At 35.8% G+C, this 16,370-nt stretch overlaps 1 protein-coding gene across 1 annotated transcript; it reads right to left on the bottom strand.

The window, feature by feature from the left end:
* Positions 1–3,686: 3,686 nt before the first annotated feature.
* LOC132604437 (signal peptide peptidase-like 3) lies at positions 3,687–15,379 on the bottom strand. The gene is made up of 14 exons (XM_060317942.1): positions 15,095–15,379; positions 11,815–11,973; positions 11,525–11,636; positions 11,276–11,395; positions 10,497–10,648; positions 8,270–8,443; positions 7,419–7,453; positions 7,165–7,321; positions 6,890–6,943; positions 6,690–6,782; positions 5,130–5,272; positions 4,535–4,605; positions 4,136–4,219; positions 3,687–4,056 (listed from the first exon to the last, which is right to left on the bottom strand). The coding sequence occupies exons 1-14, from the start codon at positions 15,239–15,241 to the stop codon at positions 3,953–3,955; spliced, it is 1,605 nt and encodes a 534-aa protein (XP_060173925.1). The 5' UTR covers positions 15,242–15,379; the 3' UTR covers positions 3,687–3,952.
* Positions 15,380–16,370: the final 991 nt, after the last annotated feature.

Here is a 16,370-nt window from a genome sequence, read left to right as displayed (position 1 = left end):
CTGGTGTTATGCTGTGTGTGGCACCAGCGTCGGAGTGGTGACCACGTCTTGAGCGTTGCATGATTTTGTCTGCATTACATATATACATATGATTTTGATATAAGATTTTGATACTCCGTTTAGGACTCCTCTTTGTACCTTATTTGCTTTCAGTTGTGGCCTATATTTCTGTACTCCGTGCTTTACATACTCAGTACATATTTCGTACTGACCCCCTTTCTTCGGGGGCTGCGTTTCATGCCCGCAGGTACAGACGCCGGTGATCCACCGTTGTAGGCTTCACCTTCTGCTATTTCGGAGTACTCCCTTTGATCCGGAGTCCACTTTTGGTACAGACATCTTCTGCTATGTATATATTATGTACATTTGACTATTTAGGTACGGCGGGGCCCTGTCTCGCCATATGTTTTTGTTTTGGATTCGTAGAGGCCTGTAGTCATGTTTGTGGGGCGAGGGTCCTATATGCGTTCGTTTGATTTTTGAAATTTGGTCTTAATGCGGTCCGTTTGTTATGGTGGCCCTAAATGGCCCTTATGTTTATATTTGCACTTATGACCGGCGATGTCTATTCCGCCGCTCTTTTCGGATTCGATATGATATTTTGATATGTGCGACCGCTTAAGACATATTTTGATATAAATTATGTTTGAAATGACTTTTATGACATTTTGAAATAAGTGTGGATTTTGATAAATGGATATGCGATTTGGTCTGGGTACCCAAGTAGGGTGCCAGTCGCGGCCCACGGGGCTGGGTCGTGACACATACGACACAATCTAAGCAAAACCCAGAACTTATCATAACAGATAAAACCAAGAAAACAAAAACACACACATATATATATAGTAGATGATGGACCTTTATTGAAAATTCTACCTTTGCCACTGATAGTTTCACGGTAACTGTGTAAATATCTCAGCTAAAAGCTTAAACATACATGTACTTTTTTTTTATTTGGGCATGCAACACAACCTAAGCAAAACCCAGAAATTATCATAACAGAAAAAACCCAGAAGACGAAAATATCAACTGATTCCAACCTTAAAAGTTTCGATCTTGATAGCACACTTATATATTACATGATGAACCCCTAGTGAAAATTTCACCTCCGTCACTAATAGTTTCACGTTAATTGTGTAACTATCTCAGCTAAAAGCTCTTCGTCTAAAAAAAATGACACCTTTTTATATTTAGTAAGAATTTTACTTTAAATTTACCTTTTTATTCTTAATGAAATGATTTTTCACCAACACAAATTCTAATGATTTGTTTTACGCCACAAGTTTCAAAATCTTTTTTTATTTTTTAAACTTCGTGTCTATCAAACACTCTTGTATGAAATGGGACGGAAGGAGTATGTACTAATATTTAGTTTGGGACATACAACACAATCTATTATAAAGTTTATGATTTTCTAGCCTTGAAAATGGCGAGACAAATGACAAAAAAGGTAGCTTATCTTTAGTGGTGGTTCACAATAGTTCCTAAAATATTAATTGAGCAGTTTCAGTCCTTTATATGTGCCAAAAGTGAGCATTTTTGGTCTCTGCTGGATATTACCAAACTCTGATTGTTCAATTTTATCGGAACTATGTAAATAAAAGGTATGTTATTAGAACTCACATTTGGAAGTACAGATTTTGTGGTTATGTACTTTTGATCTATTTTAAGAGTCTGGTGCAACTTTTTGAGGTGAAATTGACAATTGCTATAATTTTAGTCTATTTGTCGTGTTTGACGTAGTTTTTAATATTGTGGTTTATGCAATTTTGATTATTTTTTTAATGTTTCGGATTTAAAAAATAAATAAATTTGCAGCTTTAGTTAAATTTAACTATCAAAAATACTGACGGAGATAAAACATATTCACTTTTGACAAACTTAAAGGAGTTTTGTCCAATTGATATTTAAGGAACTATTTTCAAAGTACTATATAAAAATAAGTGAGCATTTTTGTCATTTTTTTTTTCTGAAAATGGCAAAGTGGACAAGAGGGCTCACCGGTTCAAGTAAAAACGTAGTATGTTGAGAGCGGGGGTATATTCAAAAGGACCGGATTTCAACCGGTTCGAGTTGCTTTCTCAGTAATTTAAAAAAAAAAAAAAAACTCTATGAAAATGTTTTGCTAAATATATATACAAAATCAAATCAATATATATGTGTTTTTCTTGTGGTATTAGTTTCTACCATTCATTTTAAAGAAAATTCAGAGCTTTGGGGTTCTTTTGTTTTAAAAAAATAATAATCACGTGAATATTAGACGTATGTCAGAAGTTTTCTACTAATATGTAGTACATACAATAACAATAACAATAATAATTACACCTCGCAACTTGTTTAGATGATCATTATATATCTGGTTAACTTAACTACCTAATTACGCTTGGGAACATGCGAATTTTTTTAAAAAAAATTTGAACCAAAAGTGTCTAAATGAAACACTTTATCCCGTTTTCAAGTGCTCAATTGGAATATATAGTAGTTCGAGTGATGAAATGAAATTTACTGAGAAATTTAAAAAATTGTCGATGTATTGAGCCTAGTTTCTTACTAAAGTTGGCGATGGAGCAATTGGATTTTTCTAACACTTGAGATGAGATTGAGGTTTTTTAAAAATAAAAATAAAAATAAAAATCAATTACATATGAGTTCAAGACATGGGAGACCCTCACCAGTACCACCAGACTATAGGATGAAAGAAATAGTTCAAGTCCACTTATCTCTAACTCGTGAACTTCGACAATACAAAGAGGAGTTAAGAACGCTATTGAAGCACATCCAGCCAAACCCTTTATGGATGCTACCAATAGATATTCTTCTCTTTCTAGTACAGGTGTCAAAATGGGCTAGCCTAGCCCAACTCAACCCAGCCTTAAAGGGCCAAAAAATTAAATGGGCTAGAACGAGCTGACTTTTAGTTGAAGGGCCGAAAAATGGTAGCCCAACCCAGCCCTACGCGGGCTAGGACGAGTCAATCCTTTAAGTTTTTTCATTTTCCGAAATAACATTTTCTAAGTAATTTTTGGTACAATTTAAACATGAAATAGAATCTTCTATCACACATTCTTGCCCAAATCCATATCATAGAAGAAAAAAATTTAAGAGAACAAATATAAATTATTATTTTTGATCACTAATTCAAATAACGTTCAAAAGAAATTAAACATAATATAAACTCTAAGACTAAGATGTAATACTACAGTTTCTAATTTACTACTTAGTAGTACATACATTCTTTTTTCTCATTACTTTTTATCTTTTTGTTTAATTTATTTATATTATTTTTTAAATTAATTAATTTATTATTTCTTTCTGGCCTCAAGGCCGGCGGGCCAAGAGAGGCTAGGCTTTTGAGCCTCACTTCTATATGGGTCAAAGAAATTCTAGCCCAACCCTACTTAAATAAAAGATTGAGTTGGGCCAACCTCGCGGACCAAACCCATATTGTCAGCTCTACTTTCTACAGAACCAAGAAACAGTTTCCACTGCTATTTTGTACCCCCCCCCCCCCCCCCCCCTCCTAAAGATTAAAAATATACAGACCGACAATATAGTTATTTGAAGAGAGCATACTATGAAAGTTAGTAATTCACTCAGCAAATGATAAGGTGTTTCAAATGTTAAAGAAATTGAGGGAACAACAAATGAGATGACCAAACAGCAATATGCAGAACAATAGGGAAAAATTTGACTACTAAAACTGATTCGTTATAACTTCTCTACTTTTTGTATGATTATTGTAATGTTACATGCTAATCAAGAACAGTGCAGTGGCAACTGAAGGTTGAAAGAAAAAATCACTGTTGTGAACGGAATTATACATATGCAACACAGCCAAGAACTTCCTGTAAAGAACTTTAAATTCTATGAACAGCTTATACAAATAGCATGGAAAAAATACACCGATGGCTTGTGTATGTGGATTTTTAATATTGCATCTCCTATCTATATCTCAAGCGTCTTCCAATAGTGAGTCTGCAACTTTTGTTGATTCACTGTCATAGTTCCATAGGTCTTTAAATTCGCCCCTCAACAATCCAAGCACCACATAGGTTCCTAAACATTAAAACGTCAATGAATAATATACAAAGACTGATCAGAAATTTTGATTCAAGAGGTCGTCAAGCTGTCATACCTAGCGTGCAGGGCACAAGATATAGAAGAGCAGGTTGACCATGACCATTCATTAGATACAAGGCCAAGAATGTGAATAAAAGACCTGCGAAATTGAAAGAGAAGATGAAATGAGAACCAAGTGGAGGAAATGAAAAACGAGTAAAAGGGAAAGAAGAACGACAAGTTTCAGGACTTTCTGCTCATAAGCTACGACTTAGATTTTGTTACTGCTCTTTACAATGTGCTTTAAGGCATTAGCTATTTATACTTCACAGGCGCTTTTTAGGCATTTGTAATTGTTTCACCAAAAGTATTAATGGTCTCGAGCAACTAACATCATTTACTAAAAGGGATGCTAGAAAAAATTAGTGAAGTCGCTAAAAGAAGACGACAACTAATATATTAGAAAAGTACTGACCAATTCCATAACCAACCATCATCCAGATGTAGTATCCATTTAGTACACTCTTACTTCTAGCTTTGTCAAATCTGCAAAATAGATTGGAAAGAGGATTAACAGGAGGTTCCATTGCTTTTTCTATAAAGGAAGTGAATCCATCGGATGAGACATCGATGAAAAGGAAATTAAATGACTTCCATTCTGTAAATAAAAGGGAAAAGGTAGTCAACTCATTGAAGTAGAGTTGAAAACATCTTCAGCTATATATCCAATACATTTCCCCAACATCAATTTCTGAATTTTAATCACTGTAATAGGAACCATTTTCTGTCTTCAATAACCAAGATACTTACAAATATTTTGGTAACTAAAAGAAATTGTATGAGTACACAGATCGGCATATATCAAAAGAATAATGATTACGTTTCATTTTTCACTCTATCTATCTATATACATGTAGTGTCTTAATGTCCTCGAAGGGCAAAGGTAGAGAACAGCGGCACAAAAGAGGAAATTCTTCTTGTTTCACCTGGACAACATGCTTAGTTCTTTTTTCATTTTGAGAGAGGATAACAATTTTTGCTCGCAAGATAGCTGAAGAACGATGGGATACCTAAAAGCAAAACAAACCAGCAAACCAGGAAAGAGAATGTCCCCAAAGCCAATCATATCATAGCCACCGTAAGGATCTGTTACTCGAGGAACTCTCAGAAGCATCGGGATGGATTCTCCGCCAGCTTTGTCACCACGGGCTACCTATTAGAGGGGAAGAACCCAAGAAGATGTCATTGAGAAAATTTGATGTTAGGTTTGAAGAGCTAAATCAGCTTCTCGTGACAATGGAGAAGAATCATGTATTACTCCAGCTTATTGAAGTAACGACTAAACAATTAAACCAAACTGCTACATTCATATAGCCAGAAACGCATAGCAACGGTCGAGCCATTAAACGTAAATATCACAGGTGCACAAATTAAGCTCCCCAAGATACATCTATTTGATCTAAACTATTCTGCAGATGCTTCACAAGTATCATGAGTTCATTCATGTACAAAACCATCAAAACCATCAAATGTTTTAGTTTCAAGTAAAGAGAACTTTCTATGAGTCTTCAGTTTTATAGGGGGGAAGAACCCGCCGCTATCCTTCGGGTGCGCACAGGGTAAACCCCGCTCCTGTGCAATAGCCTGCAAAGCACACAGGAGAGATAACCCGGCAAGCCCCATGCGACGAGCTTGCCTAGTGTTGATTATTATGTTCTTGAGACGCTCCATTCTTAGAATTAAGAAGTTTTGATATATCTTCTGTTCAAGTTTATTCCTGCAGGTTTCGGGTCGGGGTTACCCTTTCAGTAGTCTTTGAATCTTTTGAGTCATATTGTCTTCCTCATTCAATTAAGTTCATTTCAACAAAACTATACTCTGATTTTTTCCTTCTCGGTTCTCGCTAGCCCTATCAAGTTCTTGGTTTTTTTCTCAGTAAAATACCTTATCAAAATGATCATTGTTACATATGCGCATGCTCATGTTCTGCGATCTAAAGTGAAGCTTACATTGTCATATCAGTAAATCCTTATATAGCCTAAGAGAGATAGCCAAAAAGGTTTTACAAAACAATTTACTCATTACTAAACAATTAAAATTCCAACATAAAGCGAAGATTTTTACTATATAGACACCGAACTCATATAATCAACAGGCAGACTTCGAGTTTCTTGTCAACAAAAAGGAGAAGATAAATGACACACTCCCAATGATTTTTCTGTCAGCTAAAGGGCCTAACCTTCAAAACCACCCAAGTGGACTAAAGAATCTAATATATAAACTAGCCAACCTGGCTCAGCTAGGTGATAAGTTGTGCTCGTGCTATATCATTGCATGTAAACCTATCCTATGAGATACTTGAGTCCAGAATCAGCTGTAAACAACTGAAAGTCTAAGAGCAGTGTTCATTAGTTAGTCATGTTTAACTGCCACAGATATTATCCCTATTCATATAGGTTAGAAGCGTTAAAGTGCAATAAAAGTTTTAGGGATTAGATAGGACAAACACTACTTTTAACCAATAGGATACTATACATCCTACAGAAAGATAATCTAAATTGGCACCTCACACAATACAAAAAGTCTGTGAACAGTAAAGAGAGCTAGATGTAGCTAAAGAGAGAACTTACTGCAATCATTACACTGTCATGGAATATAGCAGGTGAAAGGAAAACCCAGAAGATGTCGTAGAGAAAAGCACAACACAGAAGCACTGTAGCAACCTAAGCAAAACATTAATCATCAAATGAAATTAGAATAGTAACCATTAATGAAGCAAAATAAGCTATCAACTCCTCTTGGAGGAGGACCTATGGAGGTATCTACAAACCTTTATATTAGGTAACTGAGCCAACTGCAGAACAGTTATCATCAAACAAATTCCCTGGTAACAAGAAAGCTCTTTAATTTTAACCATGTTGAGAGAAAAATATTGCAGAGTAAGTGAATATGACGCATTGTTATCAGCAAATCACAAATTGGTTTGAGGAGATTATTACCCGGTTCATAGGTAACATGCAAGTCAAGTGCAAAAAAGCTTTTCCAGTTCCATTATGCAAACAAGTGCATGAAACTTTTGAGGATGAATATTACTAATAAGCTTACCAGAATATCTTGGCCGATCCAAGAGTATGATGCTTTCCTAGTTGCTGCCCAAAAGACAGCAAATGCCACGCAGAATATCAAGACTACAAGAGATAGAATAGAGATCTCCCCAAGAAGCGGCAAATTCAATGTCTTCCTTCCACAACCTTTACATTTGCTACTCGCAGTATTGTTTGAAACAAAATAGAAGAGCTAATTAGAAATCTTCCACACATTACTCTGACAGACAGCAAATGGTCTTGGAAATATTATACCTTAATACCAGGGATATTATACAGCTATGCATTCCCTGAGAAGGAAACAATTAAACACTAAAAGTCAATAAGCAGAGACAATGTCAATCAAAACTGAAAAGAAACGTAAATTCTGCTCAAACAAGATGCAGAAAAATGCAAAAATGCTCACTATGTGTCTACAAATTCAATCTCTCAAGAGCTGGAGAAGGGTATCACTTCTAAAGAACATGGCAGGCAGAACCATAGAGAAAATGCATTAAGCACAAAATCTCATTAAATCCATTTATGAGCTCATGTGGACAAATAGATCATCTTATCTTAGAATCAACCCAGCAAAATGAATACAAACTTAACAGATGGTGCATTCTCTTGACCATTTTGGGTTTACAAAGCATAGCTTTATTACAATATAACGGGTAATGCTATGCAAAGCCTACACAATAAGACAATGAGCTGAAAGGACACTATAATTAGTGGGTCATAATGGAGCCATTATTGAGATTGAAGGTTTAGCATGGGTTGCGGGGATTTGTGGGTTATTAACCCGGTTATGTTTGATTTACCGTTTGGGTCAATTAGTGTGCAGTTTTTGGTTTCAGTTAGTTTTGAAAGGCTTGTTTGGTTGTGATCAATTCGTGGATGTGTCGTCTTTGCTTATCATCGTGCTTCCTTTTTTTTTAACCAAATAGATGGCCTATAATCTGTCAACTACTAGCATCATGAACGGAGAAATGCAGTGCTATGAAATGACATGGTTTTATCTAACCAAGTTCGAAACAAGTTATCTTGGCTTAGTGATCAAGTCAAAGTCGAAACAAGTTATCTTGGCTTAGTGATCAAGTCAAAGAAGTAGAGAATTATTAGGGTACCTCAACTCCACCAATAGCGAAAAGTATTATCAGCAGCCAGACAAACCAAGATGACATGAAAAAGTAAAGCAGCAACAGAAATGTAGACGCTGAGATGACAAAAACAAAAGCACTCTTTGTAGTGATATTTAGAATTTCCTTGTCATCTTCCTCCCTGGCGACTCCAGTATTCACCTAAAAATGAGAAAGGATGAGCATATAAACTAGATATGACAGCCATTAACCATCGGGGGTAAATGTGATTTGTTTGAATCCTTGACTCCAAGAAAAAAGAATAAGGAAAAAAGGGACAAATCGTATAGAAACAAGAAATATAAATTAAGATGAGTTGGTGTCGACATTCTATTATAAAAATCACTTCCAAACTTGAAATTAAAGAATGGAGCACCTGCTACACAGCAATTAACTATAACAAGCACTAAGGGTGTGTTCGGTATGGAGGAAAATGTGTTCTTGGAAAATAAGTGGATTTCTACTTATTTTCTCATGTTCGTTTGGATAGCGGAAAGTAAGTGAATTTCTTACTTATTTTCTCATGTTTTCATAGGTAGAAAACATTTTCAGGAAAATACCCACCCAAGCCCCACAATTCCACCCCACCCCACACCAACCCCCCACACACACCCCTTTTTTTTTTTTTGAAGGTTTTAATTTTTTTTTTAGATTTTCTAAACCACCACATCCCCCCCCCCACCCCCCCGCGTGGACCCATACCACACCAACCACCCATCCTCAATTTCTTTTTTCTTTTCTTTCTGGATTTTCTAAACCACCACAACCCCCCCCCCCCCGCGTGGACACATACCACACCAACCTCCACAACCACCCATCCTCAATTTCTTTTTTCTTTTTTTTTTTTTCTGGATTTTCTAAACCACCACAACCCCCCCCCCCCCCCCCCCCGGCCCCAAAAAAGTTTTAAAAGTTACTTTTTTCGGATTTTTACACCACCCACCCCCACCATCCCCTCCAATAACCACACAAACTTTCAATTTTTATAATTTTTTAATAAAGGTAAAATTAAATAGGAAGTAGAAAATTCAGGAGGGGGCAGGGGATGCGTGAGGAGGGTGGGTGTAGAGAATCAAAAAAAGAGAACTTCTCAAAAAATTTAAATTTTTGGAGGGGGTGGTCGTGGGGTAAAAAAAAAATAAAAAAAGAAACTTTTAAAACTCTTTTAAGTAAAAAAAAACAGGGAGTGGAGTGCGCGCGCGCCGGGGGGGGGGGGGGGTGCATGGGTTGTGGGAGTGGTTGAGAGGTGGGTGGGGCATGGTTGCGGAAGTGGTTGGGCTTTGGTAGTTGGGGGGTACAAAAAACCCAAAAAAAAAAAAAAAAAAAAACTTTTTTTCCAAAACAAAATTGATTTTGTTTTGGGGGGAGGGGAGTGGGGGTGGGGTGGGGTGGGGTGGTGGGAGTGGTTGAGTGGTTGGTGGAATGCACTTGTAGACTTGTTTTCCCTACTTTTATTAGGGAGGTCATTTTCCCCATTTTTGAGGAACTTATTTTCCTAAAGAAAATGTTTTCCAAAATTTTTGACCAAATGAACATGAGAAAATTAGAAAACATTATCCGGAAAATGTTTTCCTCCATATCGAACACACCCTAAATTAAGACAAGTGACCAAGAGTTATGTACCATCTCCATCAGTTCATTGTAAATATTGTTCCTTTACACAAAAATAAATCTCTAATGCATGCTAAGTCAGTGATGAATCTATCCTATTGCTGTGAAGCTGTCATATGCAGTCTTTCCTTTTCCTTCGACAGAGAAGAGTTTTCAGCTGATCTGCATTAAGCACCACCCTGTTCCTGGTACCTCCACTTAGTGGACCATACTCACCAATATGCAAGATATTCATTCATCCTCTAGCTTAGATAGCATATAGAATACTAGAACTTTGTATTATATAACAAGGCTCTAAGCATACTTTTCTTTGTCAGTGACTGTAATCCGGAAGAGACGACACTAAACAAATGATATTTCACTTTATTGTAATTGTTTTTCAAGTTCTTTGTCCAAATATTTTTTATTCATGCTTATAGTTATTAGCACACAAATATGTATGTCTAGTCCACGACAAATAATAATTATAAGCATGAATAATTAATTCTGATATATCCTGAAACGTTGATTTAAACAAAAAGAGCATTGCTAAGTAATTCCATGAGAACATAAGAGGCTATTTATATTAAAAGCAAAGATATATCAGGATGCTTATTTTTTGAACCTCTGGTGCTTGTTCATAGTAATTGCTTTCCTTAGATGTGGTAAACTCCGACCAAAAAGATGCACAAAAAATTGTGCCAACAGCCATCAGCCATATGAACATTGCTGAGTAGTCCAAAATGGGGCGATCTGGCGAATACAACAGAATCTCCACTGCATTAAGAGAAAATATGTCCATCAACTTGTAATTCTTCCACAATCAAGAACAGAGGGACAACAAGTGAAAAGAAGATAAAAACAAGCTCGATGAGAAATGCACAATGCAAGAGTAGCTAGAGAAGCCACTGCAATATAGTTTTAAATGCACATTCTCATCAGTGAGTACCAATATTTTGAAGATTAAATTCTATACCGTGCCATGGAATTACACCTCACAAGAGCTCCATAGCTAAAATCTAACGGGAGTTCAACATGCCATAGATTTGAGCTATGGAGCTCTGATGAAGTGCTCCATGCTTATTTTGCACTTCATCAGTGTTGAAGGCACACATGTAAATAGAAAAAAAGACCTTATCATATCTCTCCTGCAAAGGTATGCATGTATCATACAAAATATGGATCATATTACATCCTGGAGAAGGAACATGTGCGGAACACCTTTTTGCAGACAATTTAAAGCATGGAAAACAATGCATGTGCTATAAGAGGAAGTATGAGTGATATCCTAAGATACCAGATACCTTGGGAACCAGAGCAATAATCAACAGAAGGTTAATATACATGAGGCCAAGACTTTTATTTTTTGAGAAGGTAACATGTTACATGAGGCCAAGACTTCACCTTTCTTTCCAGCAGAGATATATTTATCAATGACATCTCCTCCAGCTTTTGAAATGGTTACAACAGGAATTGTTATGGCTGATGCCGAAGAATTGTCAGGACAACCAATTTCCAGAAGATCTAAAGAATAACAGGTAAAATCGATGTCATTTCTGGAAGAGGTGCAAGAGATATAACCACCAAAAAAAGCAAAAACTAAAAAACTAAGAGAAAATAAAAACTGAAATGACAATGAGAATGGATGACAACCTTCTTCATCGTTTATCAGCACAATCCCTGCAGCACCTCCTGCTTGTGCAACCGTAGCCTTCGTTAGAAAATCACATTGACCACGAAGAGCTAGTGCAATAGAGCCTGATAACTAGACCAAAGTAAACAAATATCTCTGCATTATGCAGTGTATAACAAAACAATACAGAAAATTTACCACATGTCAGTAAGAATTGCAACCAAAGATATACATGACGAATTGAAAAGCCCCAGAGATGCAGGCTATTTACCTAAGACTAAAGGCATTGTCATGAATCTGGAATAAATACCTTAGAAGAGGAACTGGAACAGGCGTTCAAGGGTTTTGTATAAGTAGCAGGCAATCTGGGGGTATTTTTATTATCACCGGCTAAAAGAGACCCAAATGCCGCACTTAAGCCACCTATTGATTCATGCTCAGCACCATCAATCCATAACTTCACCAGAACCTGTACAAAAGGAAAGAAGTAACTCAGTATGTTACCAGAGGTGAAAAACAGAATTAATCAAAGAATACTTTGTCCCAACAAGATAACAGTCCGACTCAATTTTTTCTTGGTCATTAATTTACATCTTGTGAAAGATGACATGGCATCAAATGGTTAGAAACCAGTTTCCTAATTCCTAAGCACCCACCTCATCCTCCCAAATCACCAAGAAGCGAATGCAGAAATAACCAATCAACTACAACTACATCTAAATCCAAGACTAGTTGGGACACCCTTTTTCATACGCATACAATTCGTGTTACGAATCTCCCAATCATAGATCTATATTTTCTCATTGGATGCACACTCAAAATTCGTGTACTGTTCTTTTGTTTTTTCTTTGATGAAGTGAAGATACTTCTATTTATTGATAAGGATGAAGTAAAGGTGCTTCTATTTATTGATAAGGATGAAGTGAAGATCTTTTATACATACCTGTGACCTTGGTATATGCATAATTACGGAAGTGTTAATGACTCCTATGTAGAACTCAAGGAACAATGAAGTCCAAAAGCAGATTTACAGTAAATACATCCCTATGTTTACACCAAGAAAAAAGGTTCATGAGGCATTTCTCTTTTAGTGCATGGATCATCGCAGAGGTGTCTCCCGAGCATCTCAGATTCCTTTTTTTTTATAGTGTCAAAATATACGACTTGGTACTGCTCACCATATCTTTTTCCTTTCTTTCTCCACTTTCCATAGGCAGCCAGGGGCAGATCTAGGTGGGGCTGAGGGGGTTCAAACTTCAAACCCCAAATAACACTGTATGTATAAGGTAAAATTTGGTTGTTATGGCTATATATTATATATTGAACCCCCTTGACACAACCCCGAAGCGTAGCTCAGTGGTCGAGAGGGTTCAACTATTCCCCAAGGTCGCATGTTCAAATCTTGCTCGATGCATTATTTTTTCAGTTTTCCGTAACAACTTTAAATTCCTCTTTTCCAGATTCTTTCCCAGCATTAATTAATAGAAGTAAGGCCCATTACATTTAAAGCTTATCATGGACACGTGTAGACTACTGTTTTGTACTAACTTGCTAATTTTGTACCGAAGATTCATTTAGATTTCCTTGCGAATAATTAGTTTAGACATAAATGTTAAGAAAATGGAAGAAGAAGAAATTAGTCCTTGACTTCTATACTAATTAAATTTTGTGTTGTGAAATTGGTGCAACCTTTGTTTATAAAAAGCTTCTATCCTTTTCCTTGAGACATTTTGTGTTGTGAAATTGGTGCAACCTTTGTTTACAAAAAGCTTCTATCCTTTTCCTTGAGACAGCGAAATCAATAGTTTGTTTGGTTAAAATTTTAGTGTGTACCGTTTCCATACCACACGTATAACCAAAATCTGTACTTCCATGGCTCTACTCCACAAGGCAAGTAAGTAATCTTCTTTCCAAATTATTGATCTTTTTCCAAATTGCTGATCTTTTTCCCAAACTAGTCAGGAATTGCTATGTAAATACTCTATATTCTTTCTGTTATATTTGGATCAATTTCACTCCAACACTCAATAATTTGGTTTAACCGAAACTAACCGTTCTAAAAGTACACAACTACTTTTCCACACAATTTTATTATCAGGTTTCCTTAAACTAGCAAAAAATTATGAGCAGACGGAAAGATTCAAGTTCGAATGTTTCTCTTCTTTCTTATTTCAAAGATCAAAATATGAAGTCAAAATTAGATTAAAGGGCAGCCCGGTGCACTAAGCTCCCGCTATGCGCGGGGTCCGGGAAAGGGCCGGACCACAAGGGTCTATTGTACGCAGCCTTACCTTGCATTTCTGCAAGAGGCTGTTTTCACAGCTCGAACCCGTGACCTCCTGGTCACATGGCAGCAACTTTACCAGTTACGCCAAGGCTCCCCTTCAGAAGTCAAAATTAGATTATTATTTTTATTTTATTTTTTACTGAAACACAAACGGTATAGTAACATTAGCAACAAGAGGAACAATTTAGATTCTGAATACAGGAATTGAATCAAACTTACCAATCGATAAGGATTGATCTGTTTCCCAAACTAGTTGGGGATCGCTACATGAATACTCTATATTCATTCCGCTCTATTTGAACTCAATTCATTCCAATACTCAATAATTTGGTTTCAGCTAAACTCAACATTCTAAAACTACAGATTAGAGAAATTCCATAACACACACACACACACACACAAAAAAAAAAAAAACTAGGTTTTCTTATATTAGCAAAGTAAATATTTGCAGAAAAGGATTTAAAATACAATTATCTCTTAATTTTTAAAACTTGACAGGTAAAAATGGACATCTATTTCTAGTATTATTGACAAGTAAAAATGGAATAACAACTACGTTTCCACATAATTAACATTAGGTTTTCTTAAACTAGCAAAGTAATTATGAGCAAGAGAATTTAAAACACAGTAATTGAATCAAACTTACTAATCGATAAGGATTGCAACATGAATACTCTATATACATTCAGTTCTATTTGGATTCATTCTAATACTCAATAATTATCTCTTAACTTTCTAAACTGGACAGGTAAAAATGGACATCTATTTCTAGTATAATTGGCAAGTAAAAACGGAATAACAACTACATTTCCATTTCCACATAATTACCATTAGGTTTCCTTAAACTAGCAAAGTAACTATAAACAGAAAAGGATTCTGAATCTACTAATTAAACTTACAAATCGATAAATGTTCTCAAACAAGAGATTACATAAATAAAATAAGAGAAACACACACACACACACATACAAGTATACAACTAATTTTTGACATAATTACCATTAGGTTTCCTTAAACAAGCAAAGTAATTATAAACAAAAGGATTATTAATACAGTAATTGAAATCAAACTTACTAATCAATAAGGATAAGAGATTACAGAAGTTTCATTCCAATGCTCAATAATTTGATTTCTAGCTATACTAAACGTTCTAAAACTAGAGATTAGACAAATAAAATAAGAGAAACACACACACTGATACGAGTATACAACTAGTTTTTGACATAATTACCATTAGGTTTCGTTAAACTAGCAAAGTAATTATTAACAGCAAAAGGATTAACGGTAATTGAATTAAACTTACTAATCGGTAAGGATTGTTACAGGAGGTTGAAGCATTAGCAGGGGCGGCGCGTGAGATATCATCATCGGCGGTAGCGCGTGATGATAGAATAAGAAGAAGAAAAGTGAGAATGCTTAATCTGATTAATAAACGGGAATTAAATGCCATAATCAACTATTGATCTCCTTTGCCCCTATCTTCGCAGTAGGGTTTTTGGAGATTAGAAATGCAAATCTCTCTGTTTTTTTTCTGAAGAAATTTTGATGAGGAGAAAGACGGGGTGGTGGGTGTGGTGTGGGGTGGGGTGGGTACGTGAGAAAAGTAGGTGATGAGGTCGTTATTGGGATTTCACTAATGAGCGTTCAGTGCACATAAGATGATGTAAAAAAAATCTTATACACTGTTATTTGGTATGCATCCATATCGCTTTGGATCTCTTATCCTTATTTGACCTTTTTTTATGTTCTTTTTTACTTTCAGAAACAGCCGTCGGTAGGAGTAAAGTCTGCGTACACTCTACCTTCACCAGACCCCACGTTGTGGGATTTCACTGGGTTGTTGTTGTTGTTGGTATTTGGTATGCACGATAGTTTGAGATTGATTTATATTATGTTAGTTGAAGGTATAAATTTATTCTAGAATAAATTAAATTTATATCTTCTGCCTAACAAAGTAAACTAGACCTAAAATTAATTTTGGATATGCCACTTTATCGCATCAAAGTTGAGATTATTTTATTTCACCTTTAATAATTTCAGAATTATAATTCCGAGATAATTTAGTCTGTATATCAAGCGATACCTATTACACAAAATTTAAAATCAATGGCATAGAAAAATTTAAAGACTAGTAGTACACAAAACTTAAACTCTTCCTTAATTACTGTAATTCACTAGGTATGTTGTTCTTTGTTAGATGAATCAACAACAATATATCTAATGTAATCTCATAAGTGGGTCTGAGGAGTTCGGAGTGTACGCCGATCTTATCCTATATTGGGAAGTAGGAAGTGTTTTCGAAAAATCCTCGGTTCAGAGAAAACATGACTGTTAGATGAATGAAAAACAAAATCCCCAATTATTACAGTTCGATGGAGTTACTTACAGTGAATCGGAATGAAATGTGAACAAAGTAGGTGGATGAGCCGATGAGGTCGTTATTGGGATTTCACTAATTAACTTTTTTTTTTTTTTGGGTAGCTAATTAACTGTTAGATCACTGAAAAAAACAAGAAGTTTCTCCAATTATTACAGCTTGACACATACCTACATAGTAATTAAGTAGTATTTGCATGACA

The sequence above is a fragment of the Lycium barbarum genome, chromosome 7 (genome assembly GCF_019175385.1).
Source record: "Lycium barbarum isolate Lr01 chromosome 7, ASM1917538v2, whole genome shotgun sequence".
NCBI classification, from domain to species: domain Eukaryota; kingdom Viridiplantae; phylum Streptophyta; class Magnoliopsida; order Solanales; family Solanaceae; genus Lycium; species Lycium barbarum.
This window is presented reverse-complemented; position numbering and strand designations above follow the sequence as displayed.